At 39.6% G+C, this 16,781-nt stretch overlaps 1 protein-coding gene across 1 annotated transcript in view; it reads left to right on the forward strand.

Annotated features, from left to right (window-relative positions):
- The window catches only part of LOC134302228 (hyaluronan mediated motility receptor-like), a 33,836-nt gene extending 17,061 nt beyond the window's left edge, over positions 1 to 16,775 (forward strand). The window contains exons 3-5 of the mRNA XM_062987267.1: positions 13,381 to 14,016; positions 16,242 to 16,657; positions 16,749 to 16,775. Of these exons, the coding sequence (XP_062843337.1) occupies positions 13,381 to 14,016; positions 16,242 to 16,657; positions 16,749 to 16,775 (1,079 nt within the window). The remainder of the gene's footprint in view (positions 1 to 13,380; positions 14,017 to 16,241; positions 16,658 to 16,748) is intronic.
- The last annotated feature ends 6 nt before the right edge of the window (positions 16,776 to 16,781 follow it).

Here is a 16,781-nt window from a genome sequence, read left to right on the forward strand (position 1 = left end):
AGTAACAGATGTCAAACAGGTAGACCCAGGAAAACAACAGTAGTTGATGACAGAAACATTGTCCGTGCTGTAAAGAAAGACCCTAAAACAACTGTTAGTGACATCAGCAACAACCTCCAGAGGGCAGGAGTGAAGGTATCACAATCTACTGTTCGCAGAAGACTTCATGAACAAAAGTACAGAGGCTTCACCAGAAGATGCAAACCACTAATGAGCATGAAGAATAGGAAGACCAGGCTGGAATTTGCCAGAAAGTACAGATAAAGTTTAATGGACTGATGAGACAAAGATTAACCTTTACCAATGTGATGGAAAGGCTAAAGTTTGGAGAAAGAAAGGATCTGCTCATGATCCCAGAAACATTTTGTCTGTTAATTTAAAGAAAGATGCAACCAAACTGATAAAGAGATCCTTCATCATTGTTACGTGCAAGTGCTGCACGTATGTTTTTCTTTCCTTTTCTTTTGCTTCTACCTAACTTCACTAGGTGCAGAATGGAGCCTATGAAAAGAACGCCGCTATTACTCCGTAGCCAATCCGCGTTTCCTGTGTTGTCTTTGGAGGCGGGTCTTCGAACATAAAGGCACCAATGGAGACGGAGCTGAGGAGGAGCACTACAGTTAGGCTGAGACTGTGTTTGGGAAACTGCTGAATTGTTTAGACCGCAAACCACTTGTAGTAATGTAGATAAGTTATATTCTCAGCGTGCTCCTGCCGATTACTATTTATTCAAACCGCTTGTAGTAATGTAGATAAGTTATATTCTCAGCGTGCTCCTGCCGATTACTATTTATTCAAACCACTTGTAGTAATGTAGATAAGTTATATTCTCAGCGTGCTCCTGCCGATTACTATTTATTCAAACCGCTTGTAGTAATATATGAATTGTTTAGAAACACTAGGTTACAGGCTGGTGCCACTTATGTATTTTTGAGTAAGTTTTGGTTAGGCAGTTTAGTTGTTTTGTTCTTTTCTTTCTTTTGGCACAGTCTATAGTCCACCTTTACTTTTGAGTCTAAAATGTTGTTTTTGAATTTTAGTTCTATATTTGTATGCAGCAGCGAAATTGGATTGTTTAAATATTTGACTTTGTGTAAACCTGTAAAAACTCACTTATGTTATTCACTTTCTAAGTAAAACTCGAACACTTACTGCTGACAATCACCGTCGTGATCTCTCTTTATTTATTTATTTACTTTTTCTTAAACACACAATCATATGGTTACCTCCTCCTTACCCTAGTAATAACATCTTTTAGAGGAACGTAACAAGTGGGGGCTCGTCCGGGATCTAATCTAATTTAATCATCCAGGGTCAGGATTTATTGTGTGTTAATATATTGTTAGTTTAATTGTGAGTTTTGCTTAGGTTAGTGTACTAGTGTGTGAGTAATGGCTACTGCCAGGTTTAATTTAGAAGATTTTCTAGCTAGCCCCAGTCTTGATGCACTGCTTTGCTGTAAAAAGGATGAATTAATTAAAATTGCTGGTCACTTCAGTTTCCCTATATCAAGGGCGTTGTTAAAATCTGATATTCGTAAGTTAGTTACAGATCGTCTGATGGAGGTCGGGGTGCTGACTGCAGATCCTGTGGTAGACACTACGACGGGAAGTATGTTGTCTGAGCAAACCTTATCTCCTGATGGGGAAGCTTCTACTGGGCTGGAGACGGTCCAGGAGTTGGAGGCACCGGGGGTCTCTGAACAGCCACGCACACCAGAGAGAATGGGAACGGTTTCTGAGTCTAAGGTAAGAGCTACTCTACCTCGGTATGAACCGTTATCTCCCACTACTTCTCACTCATCCATGAGTTCTATGGAGAGTCGAGTTAAAGTGCGGTTGGCACGTCTCCAGTTAGAAGCTCAGGAAAAGGCTGAAGCTCGAAAATGTGAGTATGATTTTAAACTGGCTGTACGCAAAATGGAGCTAGATAATGAGAGGGAAATTAAATTGCGTGAGCTGGAGCTGAAGTCAAGGGAGCTTGCCTCAGTTCCAACATCGCACATGCTACTCCTTTTGTTGATACACAAACCCAGTCTGTGGCGCCTTCTGTGTCTACTGAGTCTGAGTCGCATACCACCCCATTTGACCTAGCCAAGTATATTTCTTTAGTACCTTTGTTTAGAGAAACTGAAGTGGACACTTATTTTACTGTTTTTGAAAGACTTGCTACCACCTTACATTGGCCTAAAGATGTGTGGGCTTTATTGTTACAATGTAAATTACAGGGTAAAGCACAGGAAGTATGTTCTTCTCTGTCTCTTAATGATAGTTCACAGTATGATATTGTAAAAGCAGCAGTATTGCGTGCATATGAGCGTGTTCCAGAGGCATATCGGCAAAACTTTAGAAATTATAAGAAAAACGCCACCCAGACATTTGTGGAGTTCGCAAGGGAAAAGGGAACAATGTTTGATAAATGGTGTTTTGCAAGCAAAGTCAGTGATTTTGAATCATTAAGGCAGCTGATTCTTTTGGAGGAATTAAAAAATTGTATGCCTGAACGGGTTGTGATGTACCTAAATGAACGTGCTGTTAATACGGCACCACAAGCCGCCATTTTAGCAGATGAATTTGTGTTGACACATAAGCAGTCTTTTAAAACAGTTAAACCAACACAAACCTCTGAAAATCAGTCAAAACAAGTTGGTCCATCACCTTTGCGTAGTGATGTTAGAGTGTGTTATTATTGTCACAAGCCAGGACACGTTGCGGTAAATTGTTTGGCTTTGAAAAATAAACAGGAGAGACAGAATAAACAGAGTGTAAGTTCCAGTCAGACAAAAACTGTTGCACTTGCTGGTTCCTTGTCTTCTGAAGGCGTACTTGATAATTCTGATATAAACTTGTGTTATCAGCCTTTTATTTTAAAGGGCAATGTTAGTTTGGAAGGGGACACTGATGTTAGGACCATTAGAATCTTAAGAGATACTGGCGCTGCACAATCTTTTATCTTGGCTGATGTTCTGCCATTTTCTGCCAAGACCTTTTGCGGTTCATTTGCTGTGTGTCAGGGGCTTGACATGAGTTATATTAGGGAACCATTACATTTTGTAAAGTTGAGCACTGATCTGTGTGCTGGTATGTTTAAAGTTGCTGTATGTTCTGCTTTGCCTGTAAAGGGTATTGACTTCATTTTAGGAAATGACTTGGCAGGTGGAAAAGTTTTACCCATTTTAGAAGTTCTGAACACTCCACAGATTACCAGTAATGCATCTGGAGCTGGTGGGGTTGACATTTATCCTGCCTGTGTGCTCACCCGCGCTCAGTCTCACAAACTGGGAAAGGTTGTGGATTTGGGAGAAACATTTTTATCTGATGATAAATGGTCTGTTTTATGTCCTGAAGGTGTTCTCAAGTTAAATGAAGAAAGTGAGAAGGGTGAGTGTAATTCCACTGAAACGCACATGGAGTTGTCTGTTGACCATAATAAACTGGTAGAGGCTCAAAAAGCAGACACCGCTTTAAACAAATGTTTTAACTTGGTTAAGCAGACAGAAGTTCCTGATAAAGCAGTTACATATCTCATTGACAATGACGTATTGGTCCGTAAGTGGAAGTCTCGTAAAGATCTAGATGAGGTTTATCAAATTGTAATTCCCACCATTTATAAAACACAAGTTTTATCTTTAGCTCACGATAGTCCCTGGGCTGGTCATTTAGGTGTCACAAAGACATATAATCGTATTCTTAAATATTTTTTCTGGCCAGGAATGAAAACAGATGTTGCAAAATATTGTCGTTCATGTCATGTATGTCAGCTCACGGGTAAACCTAACCAAACTGTTCCACTAGCCCCCCTGTGTCCGATTCCAGTGATGGGTGAACCATTTGAGAAAATCCTTGTTGACTGTGTGGGACCCTTACCGAAAAGTAAAACAGGTAATCAGTTTTTGCTTACTGTCATGTGTACCGCCACACGCTTTCCTGAGGCTGTACCTTTGCGCAAAATTACAGCCCCAGTTATAGTTAACGCTTTAGTGAAATTCTTTTCTATTTTTGGATTACCTAAAATAATCCAAACTGATCAGGGTACCAATTTCCTGTCAAAAGTCTTTGCTCAGGTTATGCGAATTTTGGAAATTAAACATGTAGTTTCTAGTCCTTATCATCCAGAGTCCCAGGGTGCTCTCGAAAGGTTCCACCAATCTTTAAAATCTATGCTGCGTCGTTTCTGTTTGGACACGGGTAGGACATGGGATGAGGGGGTTCCTCTTGTTTTGTTTGCCGCCCGTGAAGCTGTGCAGGAATCACTTTCTTTTAGTCCAGCTGAATTAGTCTTTGGTCATACTGTCCGTGGTCCTTTGAGACTTCTCAAAGAGTCCTTTTTGGCCACAAGTAAGAAAGATCCTGTACCTGTGCTAGATTATGTCAGCAAGTTCAGAGAGAGACTACATAAAGTGTGGGAACTTGCTAAAGATAACTTAAAATTAGCCCAAGAAAATATGAAGAAAACTTTTGACAAGAAAGCTGTTGTACGCTCGTTCACTCCTGGTGATCAAGTTTTAGCCTTGCTGCCAACTCTTGGTTCTTCCCTCTCTATTAAATTCTCTGGTCCGTATGTGGTGAAAAGGAAAATCAGTGATACAGATTATGTTATCAGCACTCCAGAGCGTAAGAAAAGCACTAGAGTATGTCATATTAACATGTTGAAAGCTTATTGTTCTAGGAGCACCCCAGTTGAAAAGGCAGAATCCAGTATGTTTCCAGTAGCTATTGTAAGTACTCAGCTTGATGTGGCTACTAATCTTAATGATGGTTTGAGTTTCCGTGAACCTGTTCTTTCTTGTGCTAGACTGACTAACTCTCAAGCTTTATCTGTGTTTACCACTAGTCTAGGTCATTTGTCGGTGGGAAAGCAAAATGACTTGGTCAAGCTGGTTCATGACTTTCCTTCCCTATTTGGTGATGTTCCTTCTCAAACTCCTGTATTGCAACATGATATTAAGGTAACCTCTAGTTTCCCAATCAAACAACATCCTTATCGTGTAAATGCTGCTAAGAGAAACATAATGAAAAAGGAAGTAGAATATCTTTTAGAACATGGATTTGCTAAGCCCAGTATTAGTCCTTGGAGTTCACCTTGTCTACTAGTCCCCAAACCTGATGGAACGTTTAGATTATGTACTGACTATAGAAAATTGAACAGTATTACTCTGTCTGACTCTTATCCTCTTCCCCGCATGGATGATTGTGTTGACAATGTAGGTGCAGCACGTTATGTGAGTAAGTTAGATTTATTAAAAGGGTACTGGCAAGTTCCATTGACCCCTGAAGCTTCTAATATGTCAGCTTTTGTAACTCCAGACAACTTCCTGCAGTACACCGTCTTACCATTTGGTCTAAAAAACGCTCCTGCTACGTTTCAGCGACTTATTAATATTGTAGTTGGTAATGTACCAAATTGCTCTGCATATCTAGATGATCTTGTTGTTTATTCATCTGATTGGAGTAGTCACATACAAACACTACAAACCCTTTTTGAACGTTTAACCAAGGCTTCTCTTACTCTTAACTTAGCTAAATGTGAATTTGCTAAAGCTACGGTTACGTATTTGGGGAAACAAGTCGGTGGAGGTCAGGTACGTTCTTTAGAGGCCAAGGTAGAGGCAATTAGGGAGTTTTCTATTCCACGCACTAGGCGTGAGCTTCGTAGATTTTTGGGTATGGCAGGCTATTATAGAGCGTTTTGTAGGAATTTTTCATCTGTGGTGGAGCCTCTCACAAAGCTACTTAGCCCCTCTGTACCTTTTAAGTGGTCTCCTGAGTGTGACCATGCTTTTCAAAGTGTCAAAGTACTCTTAATTGAGACCCCTGTTCTTGCGGCCCCAGATTTTAGTAAGCCTTTTCAGCTGGAGGTCGATGCCAGTGCTGTCGGTGCCGGTGCGGTGCTTTTGCAGGAGGACAGAAATGGTGTAGCACATCCGGTGTGTTATTTCTCCCGAAAGTTTAGTAAACACCAGTTGAATTATTCAACTATTGAAAAAGAGGCTTTAGCTTTATTGCTTGCCCTTCAGCACTTTGATGTATATGTTGGTTCAAGTTCTGTACCTGTTGTTGTTTACACTGATCATAATCCTTTGGTATTCTTATCACGTATGTATAATCAAAATCAAAGGTTAATGAGATGGGCTCTTTTGATACAGGACTATGTGCTGGAAATTAAACATAAGAAAGGTGTACATAATGTTATTGCTGATACCCTTTCACGTGTATAGCCATGTTGTGATGTAATTTTTTTTATCAGCATCGCAAACTAACTTTGCTCTCTCTTTTGGAGGGGCGTGTTACGTGCAAGTGCTGCACGTATGTTTTTCTTTCCTTTTCTTTTGCTTCTACCTAACTTCACTAGGTGCAGAATGGAGCCTATGAAAAGAACGCCGCTATTACTCCGTAGCCAATCCGCGTTTCCTGTGTTGTCTTTGGAGGCGGGTCTTCGAACATAAAGGCACCAATGGAGACGGAGCTGAGGAGGAGCACTACAGTTAGGCTGAGACTGTGTTTGGGAAACTGCTGAATTGTTTAGACCGCAAACCACTTGTAGTAATGTAGATAAGTTATATTCTCAGCGTGCTCCTGCCGATTACTATTTATTCAAACCGCTTGTAGTAATGTAGATAAGTTATATTCTCAGCGTGCTCCTGCCGATTACTATTTATTCAAACCGCTTGTAGTAATGTAGATAAGTTATATTCTCAGCGTGCTCCTGCCGATTACTATTTATTCAAACCGCTTGTAGTAATATATGAATTGTTTAGAAACACTAGGTTACAGGCTGGTGCCACTTATGTATTTTTGAGTAAGTTTTGGTTAGGCAGTTTAGTTGTTTTGTTCTTTTCTTTCTTTTGGCACAGTCTATAGTCCACCTTTACTTTTGAGTCTAAAATGTTGTTTTTGAATTTTAGTTCTATATTTGTATGCAGCAGCGAAATTGGATTGTTTAAATATTTGACTTTGTGTAAACCTGTAAAAACTCACTTATGTTATTCACTTTCTAAGTAAAACTCGAACACTTACTGCTGACAATCACCGTCGTGATCTCTCTTTATTTATTTATTTACTTTTTCTTAAACACACAATCATATGGTTACCTCCTCCTTACCCTAGTAATAACATCTTTTAGAGGAACGTAACAATCATGCAGCAAGATAATGACCCAAAACACACTGCCAAAACTACAAAGGAGTTCATCAGGGGCAAGAAGTGGAAGGTTTTGGACTGGGCTAGTTAATCTCTAGACTTAAACCCTATAGAGCATGCATTTTACTTGCTAAAGAGGAGACTGAAGGGAGTAACCCCAACACCAACACTTTAATCTGTTTTAAGTTGATCTGTTCCAATACTTTTGCTCACAAGAAAAATGGGTGGGTTCAGACAAAAGGTGCTATCTTCTGAACTGTGTATCAGATCCAGATGTAAATACCTGGAAATAAAAGCTGAAATGTTGATCTTTTGTCTCATATTCATCTTTTAATGTCAAACCCAAATGTTTGCTGTCTACAGCAAAAATAAAGGGTTTGGCCTCACTGTTCCAATACTTTTGGAGGGGACTGTAAATCATGTTGTATTTAGATTTCAGCACTCACATGCACTTTCATTATAAAATGCCATTCTAGTTATGTATCAAGTCAAGTCAACTTTATTTATATAGCGCTTTTTACAATAGACATTGTCTCAAAGCAACTTTACAAAATCCAGGACCAATAGATACAAAAATCCCTGTTGAGCAAGCCGAGGGCGACTGTGGCAAGGAAAAACTCCCTGAAAATTACAGGAAGAAACCTTGAGAGGAACCAGACTCAGCAGGGCCCATCCTTCTTGGGTGGCCTGGAGGATACTTTAAATAAATACACGATTTACACAGAGCATACAAACACAGAATTAAATGATCTAAAAGTTATAACTGGTAATAATAAAGTCTGTAGTGATTTCTTGTCATTCTTGGTGCAATTACTCCAGACCCGTCACATCCGGCACGAGCAGCATAGTTGTCACGGCAGTCTCGACTTTAATCCTTAACCTCGGCGGGTAAACAGGTTTCCATCAGAATGCCTTTGGAGTAAAACAACAGAGAATGTAGTTAATAATGTACAATGCTAGTTGAGTAAAACAGTTTTACAGAGAGTTTTAGACTCCGGCAGCCCTAATTATTACAGCATAACTAAAAGGGAGAGCGAGCAGGTAACAAGCTCATGAAGGCTTTCACAGGACATCAGCGCCCATCTCCCCACCGTCATCAAACCTGAGTGATCGGATAAGAGAGGCAGAATGACAGCAACCCAACATCCCTGATCACCACAAGTTTCTATGACCAAGAACCCCCAAGCTCTGCTCCTTTGTCTATATTAATCAAAAGCCTGAGAAAATAAATATGTTTTCAGTCTAGACTTAAACATTGAGACTGTGTCCGAATCCCGAACAGAGGCAGGAAGATTATTCCAAAGTTGTGGAGCTTTGTAAGAAAATGCTCTTCCACCAGCTGTGGTCTTTTTAATTTTAGGAACTATAAGTAACCCTGCATCTTGTGAACGAAGTGGACGCGCTGGGTTGTAGTGATTAATAAGCTCACTCAGATACTGTGGAGCCAGACCATGTAGCGCTTTATAGGTTAGTAAAAGTGTTTTGTAATCGATGCGGAATTTAACTGGCAGCCAGTGTAGAGATGATAGAACAGGACTAATATGATCAAATTTTTTAGTTCTAGTTAGCACTCGAGCTGCTGCATTTTGAACTAACTGGAGTTTGTTTATGGATCTACCAGAGCATCCAGTTAGAAGAGCATTACAATAATCTAATCGAGAAGTTATAAAAGCATGGATCAGTTTTTCAGCGTCATTAACAGATAGTATATTTCTTATTTTAGAGATATTACGCAAATGATAGAAAGCAACTCTAGTAATATTATTAATGTGTGTATCAAAGGAAAGATCTGAATCTAGTGTGACACCTAAGTTTTTTACATCTGGGCTGGGAGTAACAGAGAACGTGTTTAGGTTTAGCACCAGGTTAGACAACTTGTCTCTTGCAGCTTTAGAGCCAACAAGTAAAACCTCAGTTTTATCTGAATTAAGTAAAAGAAAATTACACGACATCCAGTTTTTTATGTCGTTTACACAATCTTCTATCTTACTGATTGTGTCAGTATCATTTGGTTTGGCTGATATATACAGCTGTGTGTCATCTGCATAGCAGTGAAATTTTATGCCATGTTTATGAATAATTTCACCTAGTGGAAGCATATATAGTGTAAATAATAGCGGTCCAAGTACCGACCCCTGTGGAACACCACACTTTACTTTTGTAGTTTCCGAGCATTTATTATTTACATAAACAAATTGTTCATCTGATATATTGGTCCACCTTTGAGGTAATATCATAAACAAATATACGTTGGTAAACAAGCGTAGAAACAAGCGCTTTTTTACGATAGACAAAATAACACTCTATATCAACTACGCGCAAAAGATTAACGTTTAAAACATACGTATATAAAAAGTTATTTAGCTAATGGCTACAAACAAACAACTAGGCTACAGTCTCAGCGTGCGTACCACCGGAGATTTCAGAATCTCTTCCACTTCCTATTATGTATGTATGTGTATGTATCTACTTTATATATACTCTATATACTCTATATATACAACCCCAATTCCAATGAAGTTGGGACGTTGTGTAAAACATAAATAAAAACAGAATACGATGATTTGCAAATCCTTTTCAACCCATATTCAATTGAATACACTACAAAGACAAGATATTTAATGTTCAAACAGATAAACTTTATTGTTTTTTGCAAATATTTACTCATTTTGAATTTGATGCCTGCAACAAATTCAGTTGGGACAGGGGCAACAAAAGACTGGGACAGTTGAGGAATGCTCAAAAAAACACCTGTTTGGAACATTCCACAGGTGAACAGGTTAATTGAAAACAGGTGAATGTCATGATTGGGTATAAAGGGAGCATCCCCGAAAGGCTCAGTCGTTCACAAGCAAGGATGGGGCGAGGTTCACCATTTTGTGAACAACTGCATGAGCAAATAGTCCAACAGTTTAAGAACAACGTTTCTTAACGTGCAATTGCAAGGAATTTAGGGATTTCATCATCTACAGGCCATAATATCATCAAAAGATTCAGAGAAACTGGAGAAATCTGTGCAAGTAAGCGGCAAGGCCGAAAACCAACATTGAATGCCTGTGACCTTCGATCCCTCAGGCGGCACTGCATTAAAAACCGACATCATTCTGTAATGGATATTACCACATGGGCTCAGGAACACTTCAGAAAACCATCGTCAGTGAACACAGTTCGTCGCTCCATCTACAAGTGCAAGTTAAAACTCTACCATGCAAAGCTAAAGCCATATATCAACAACACCCAGAAATGCCGCCGGCTTCTCTGGGCCCGAGCTCATCTGAGATGGACTGACACAAAGTGGAAAAGTGTCCTGTGGTCTGACGAGTCCACATTTCAAATTGGGAGTTGAAAGTCTGTGTTGCCCAGCGACAGCCCCAAAACATCACTGCTCTAGAGGAGATCTGCATGGAGGAATGGGCCAAAATACCAGTTCCAGTGTGTGCAAACCTGGTGAAGACTTACAGGAGGAATTTCAGTGCGTAAAAGCCAAGGGTGCAACCTGAACGCCTGTGATCTTCCATCCCTCGAACGGCATCAAGAACCTCCACTCAACACTAGCTGATATAACCACATGGGTGAGGGATTAGTTTATCAAACCTTTATCAAGCTCTACAATACAGAGTTACTGCACAAATGATACTTAACACTTTGTCACACGTCTCTGGGCTCAGAGGCATCTAGGATGGACCATCACACAGTGGAAACGTGTATTGTGGTCAGATGAATCAGCATTCCAGGTCTTTTTTGGAAAAAATGGACACCGTGTGCTCCAGAGCAAAGACAAAAAGGACCGTCCAGACTGTTATCAGCAACAAGTCCAAAAGCCAGGGTCTGTCATGGTTTAGGACTGTGTCAGTGCCTTTGGTAAAGTACATTGAGATCTTAGAGCAACATGTGCTGCTTTCAAGACGTCATCTTCTCCAGGGACGTCCAGCATCTTTCAACAAGATGATGCAAAACCACCTGCTGCACACATTACAAAGGCGTGGTTGTGGAAGAAGAGGGTACGGGTACTGGACTGGCCTGCCTGCAGTCCTGACCTGTCCCCAATAGAGAATGTGTGGAGGAACAACAACGACCTACTGCTGCACATCTTAAAACGTGTTTGCAGGAAGAATGAGACAAAATAAAAGCTGAAACACTAAATCACTTTAAGTGGTGAAAAGAAACAGCAACAATACAAAGTAGTAAATGCTTTACTGTCCCAACTTTTTTCGGAATGTGTTGCAGGCCTAAAATGCAAGAATGGATGTTTATTAATAAATGAAATGAAGTTGAGCAGATAAAAGATGAAATATCTCAGGTTCATCCTGTCTGACATCAAATAAAAGTCAAAGTTAATGTAAGAAACTCTGTGTTTTTTTATTATTTACATTTTCCATACTGTCCCAACTTTTTCTGATTTGGGGTTGTAGTTATATCTATTCAGAATCAAGTCTACCACACAATTACAGTGGGGCCAAAAAGTATTTAGTCAGCTACTGATTGTGCAGGTTCTCCTACTTAGAAAGATGAGAGAGGTCTGTAATTTTCATCATAGGTACACTTCAACTATGAGAGACAAAATGAGAAAAAAATCCAGGAAATCACATTGTAGGATTTTTAAAGAATTTTTTTGTAAATTATGGTGGAAAATAAGTATTTGGTCAATAACAAAAGTTCAACTTATTACTTTGTAACATAACCTTTATTGGCAATGACAGAGGTAGAGGTCAAACGTTTCCTGTAAGTCTTCACCAGGTTTGCACACACTGTAGCTGCTATTTTGGCCCATTCCTCCATGCAGATCTCCTCTAGAGCAGTGATGTTTTGGGGCTGTCACTGGGCAACACGGACTCCACACATTTTCTATGGGGTTGAGGTCTGGAGACTGGCTAGGCCACTCCAGGACCTTGAAATGCTTTTTACGGAGCCACTCCTTCGTTGCCCTAGCGGTGTGTTTGGGATCATTGTCATGCTGGAAGACCCAGCCACGTTCCATCTTCAATGCTCTCACTGATGGAAGGAGGTTTGGGCTTAAAATCTCACGATACATGGCCCCGTTCATTCTTCCCTTAACACGAATCAGTCGTCCTGTCCCCTTTGCAGAAAAACAGCCCCAAAGCATGATGTTTCCACCCCCATGCTTCACAGTAGGTATGGTGTTCTTGGGTTCTTCTTCTTCCTTCAAACACGACAAGTTGAGTTTTTACCAAAAAGTTCCATTTTGGTTTCATCTGACCACATGATATTCTCCCAATCCTCTTCTGGATCATCCATATGCTCTCTGGCAAACTTCAGATGGGCCTTGACATGTACTGGCTTAAGCAGGGGGACACGCCTGGCACTGCAGGATTTGAGTCCCTCTCTGCGTAGTGTGTTACTGATGGTAGCCTTTGTTACTTTGGTCCCAGCTCTCTGCAGGTCATTCATCAGGTCCCTCCGTGTAGTTCTGGGATTTTTGCTCACTGTTCTCATGATCATTTTGACCCCACGGGATGCGATCTTGACCCCAAGGGAGATTATCAATGGTCTTGTATGTCTTCCATTTTCTTACAATTGCTCCCACAGTTGACTTATTCACACCAACCTGCTTGCCTATTGTAGATTCACTCTTCCCAGCCTGGTGCAGGTCTACAATTTTCTTCCTGGTGTCCTTCGACAGCTCTTTGGTCTTGGCCATGGTTGAGTTTGTGGACAGGTGTCTTTTATACAGATAACGAGGTCAAACAGGTGCCATTAATACAGGTAACGAGTGGAGGACAGAATAGCTTCCTAAAGAAGAAGTTACAGGTCTGTGAGAGCCAGAAATCTTGCTTGTTTGTTATTGACCAAATACTTATTTTCCACCATAATTTACAAATAAATTCTTTAAAAATCCTACAATGTGATTTCCTGGATTTTTTGTCTCTCATAGTTGAAGTGTACCTATGATGAAAATTACAGACCTCTCTCATCTTTCTAAGTAGGAGAACCTGCACAATCAGTGGCTGACTAAATACTTTTTGACCCCACTGTAAGTATTGACACTTTGTTAATCTGTATGTCCTATAAATGTTCAAATTAAAACATATATAATTTTTAATGATAAAACCAATTGAATAGTTAATGTCTATCATGGTCCAGCATTCTGTTTCTGTAATTTAAATCTCTAAATAATATATAATTCTATGTTTCTTTTCTTTAGATGTTTTATATCTTATATGAAACCTGGCACAGCAATAATTTATGTTTATAGATCATTTATATTTTTCTTCATTTTCAGTGTCTGAACTGAGGATGATTCTGTTAGGAAAGAGTCACTCAGAGACCAGCAGTGTCGGGAACTTCATTCTGGGTAGAGCTGCATTTGAGACTGAAGTTCCTCCACATTCAGTAGATCAGCACAGTGAGAGAGCCAGAGGATGGGTGGATGAAAGACACATCACCATCATCAATGCTCCTCATCTGTACAATACTGAACTCACTCAGTCATCTGAGAGACTAAAAGAGTGTGTTTCACTTACTGCTCCTGGTCCTCATTCTTTCTTACTCGTGGTGCAGCCTCAGAGTTTTACAGAGGAGGACAAAAAACAACTGAAACGCTTACTGAACTGTTTCAATGACCGAGCACTAAACTATTCTATATTGATCAGTACTGGCTGGGAGGCTGAAGAGAAATCTGCAAGTTTTAAAAAGTTTCTGGATGAATGTAATGGGAGATTTCACACATTTAAATTCTTACATAAATTTGACAAGACTTCAGTTTGTTGGCTATTTGAGGAGATTGACAAATTGCTGAAAGTAAATGAAAGTCACCTCACATGTGAGATTTTTGAGGATACCGATTATACTTTGCAACATTATGACAAACCTGAAAAAGTAGAAGAGAGGAAAAGTGTGAGCTGTCCTAAAGAAAAAAGTAAGAAGAAGCCATTTAACATAAAGAGTTTTGTTAAAAGAGGTTGTGAGGTTAACATAAATATATATGCACGTTTTGCCATGGTTAAAGCAATAAGTCACATTTTAGATGTTTATTTGGAAATAAAACTATTTAATGTAATTGTTGACAGTTGTGTTTTGGTGGAAGTAATTGCTCAGCTTTACAAACACTGATCTTTCATCTGGAGCTTTATCTGTATGGTTAGTTCGAGCTCTGTAAGGCTCTTGTCCCCATTGTACTTTTTTCAGAGGATGTTCGCTTTTATGTAAACTATTTAGGTAAGGGTATATGGACACCTTGGTCGAATCATATTTATTTGTATGAACAGGCCAAGTGCAGGAATGGATGTTTATTAATAAATGAAATGAAGTTGAGCAGATTAAACATAAATAATCACATCTTGACTTATGACCCTTGACTTACTGTTCTTAAGTCAAAATGTTTGTAAGTTAAATCTATTTTTTCCCATAAGAAATGATGTCAACAGAATTGATCCGTGCCAGACCTCCCAACCCCCCCTTACCCAATCTTTCTAATGTCTTAAATGCTGTATTTTTTTGTTATAAATACAAGTATATTTTCCCTTAAATCTTAAATTATAGAATAAACATTACTGTAATAAACAATAATAAACAACAATACACAGTAGTGTACATAAAAAAAGGGAGAGAGAGAGAGACGGTCAGAGTCAACTTGTTCTTGACCATGAGCATATGTTGGAAATCATGTAAATGGTGTATGTGACATGTTTTAATAAGTGACTATTAGTCTTTTAGTTCTCTCTTTTATATACATATTTGTAGCTCCCTCCAGTAATAAACACGAGGCACGAAGCCATGGTTAAAAAACAGGGTTTAATTTTCTGCACACCAACCCGTGAGAACTGGGTTGAAAGAAAGAAAGAAAGAAAAAATTAATAAAGTAATAAATTGCAATAAGCGAAATGCATGTATGTGTCCTGCATTTACAATTCATGCTCCTATAGCTATACAACTGGTAGCATGTAGCAGATAGCATAGGAAAATACACGTGACTGTATAACTTATAATGTAACCGTAACTTGTTTACTTACAAATCATAGCTTACTTACACACTACATGTACTCACATAACATACAGGTTGCTATATATAAGTGGGGCGGTCACGGCATGGTGGCCAGCAAGAAGGTCCTGAGTTCGATCCCCAGGTGGGGCAGTCCGGGTCTTATCTGTGTGGAGTTTGCATGTTCTCCCCGTGTCCGCACGGGTTTCCTCCCACAGTCCAAAGACGTGCAAGTGAGGTGAATGACGTTAAAGTGTCCACGACTATGTTAGATATAACCTTGTGAACTGATGAATCTTGTGTAATGAGTAACTACAGTTCCTGTCATGAATGTAACCAAAGTGTAAAACATGACGTTAAAGTCCTAATATACAAACTTATGTTGTATAAGTGCTTAAAATTCCATATAATTGTTACACTGCACAGTATGGAACAAACTTAAACCAAATCATTTCCCGTGGGCAGCTTACTACATAAGAGGGGCAAAATCTTAAATATGTCTTGTTCTTCTGTTTAACTTCTTTCTTTTAAGTGATTTGAACATACTTAATATCCAAACTTTGGTTAGAGCTCTGTGTTACACCTTTCTTCCTTTGGTAGGGCGGCACGGTGGCTAAGTGGATAGCACTGTCACCTCACAGCAAGAAGGTCCTGGATTCGATCCCCAGGTGGGGCGGTCCGGGTCCTTATTGTGTGCAGTTTGCACGTTCTCCCCGTGTCTGCGTGGTTTTACTCTGGGTCCTCCGGTTTCCTCCCACAGTCCAAAGACGTGCAAGTGAGGTGAATTGGAGATACAAAATTGTCCACGACTGTGTTTGATATAACCTTGTGAACTGATGAACCTTGTGTATCGATTAGCTACCGTTCCTGTCATGAATGTAACCAAAGAGTGTAAAAAACATGATGTTAAAATCCAAATAAACTTACAAACAAAATCTTCCTTTGGTGCTTTGCAAACATAGTGCATGTTTATTTAAACATTTGCGGAACATTAGAGCAACAGCTATTATTTCCGCCTATAGACTACATTGTAGGTAGGAACCTACAATAGTTTTTAGTCATCTTAATTTCTTAAATCTTTAGCTGTGTATTAGTGTAAACCTGTCACTCTTAAAAGTGGCCAGAGACAACAATTCTTTTAATCTTATCTTCTATTATTTCAGTGCCAGAAGGAGTGCCCTCATTACCAGTGTTGAACTTGGTTCTGTGTGGACGTGATGAATCACTGAAAGCTGCTGTATCAGAGCTCATACTGCCTCAGAGAGAGCAGAGATCAGATTCCAAATCAGTGTGTATGACGAGGACGGGGGAAGTGTGTGGATACCAGCTCACCCTGGTGGAGATACCAGCTCTCTACAACACTCAGCTCTCAGAAGAAGTGATGTGTGAGACTCTCCACAGTGTTTTACACTGTGATCCTGGAGTCCATGCTTTCTTCATCATTATTCCTGAGGGCAGATTAACTAATGAAGATAAAGCAGAAATAGAAATGATCCAGAGACACTTCAGCTCCAGAATCAACAACTACACCATATTTCTTATTAATCAACAATCCCAGAGGAAAACAGTGGATGAGGCTGTAATAAATTCCTGTGCAGGACGATATAAATTCGTCAGTGCCAGAACAGACACATTAGAGTTGATTATATATGTGAATAAGCTTCTTACAGAGAATCAGTGTAGTCACTATACAATGACCATGT

The sequence above is a fragment of the Trichomycterus rosablanca genome, chromosome 2 (genome assembly GCF_030014385.1).
Source record: "Trichomycterus rosablanca isolate fTriRos1 chromosome 2, fTriRos1.hap1, whole genome shotgun sequence".
Classification (NCBI taxonomy): Eukaryota; Metazoa; Chordata; class Actinopteri; order Siluriformes; family Trichomycteridae; genus Trichomycterus; species Trichomycterus rosablanca.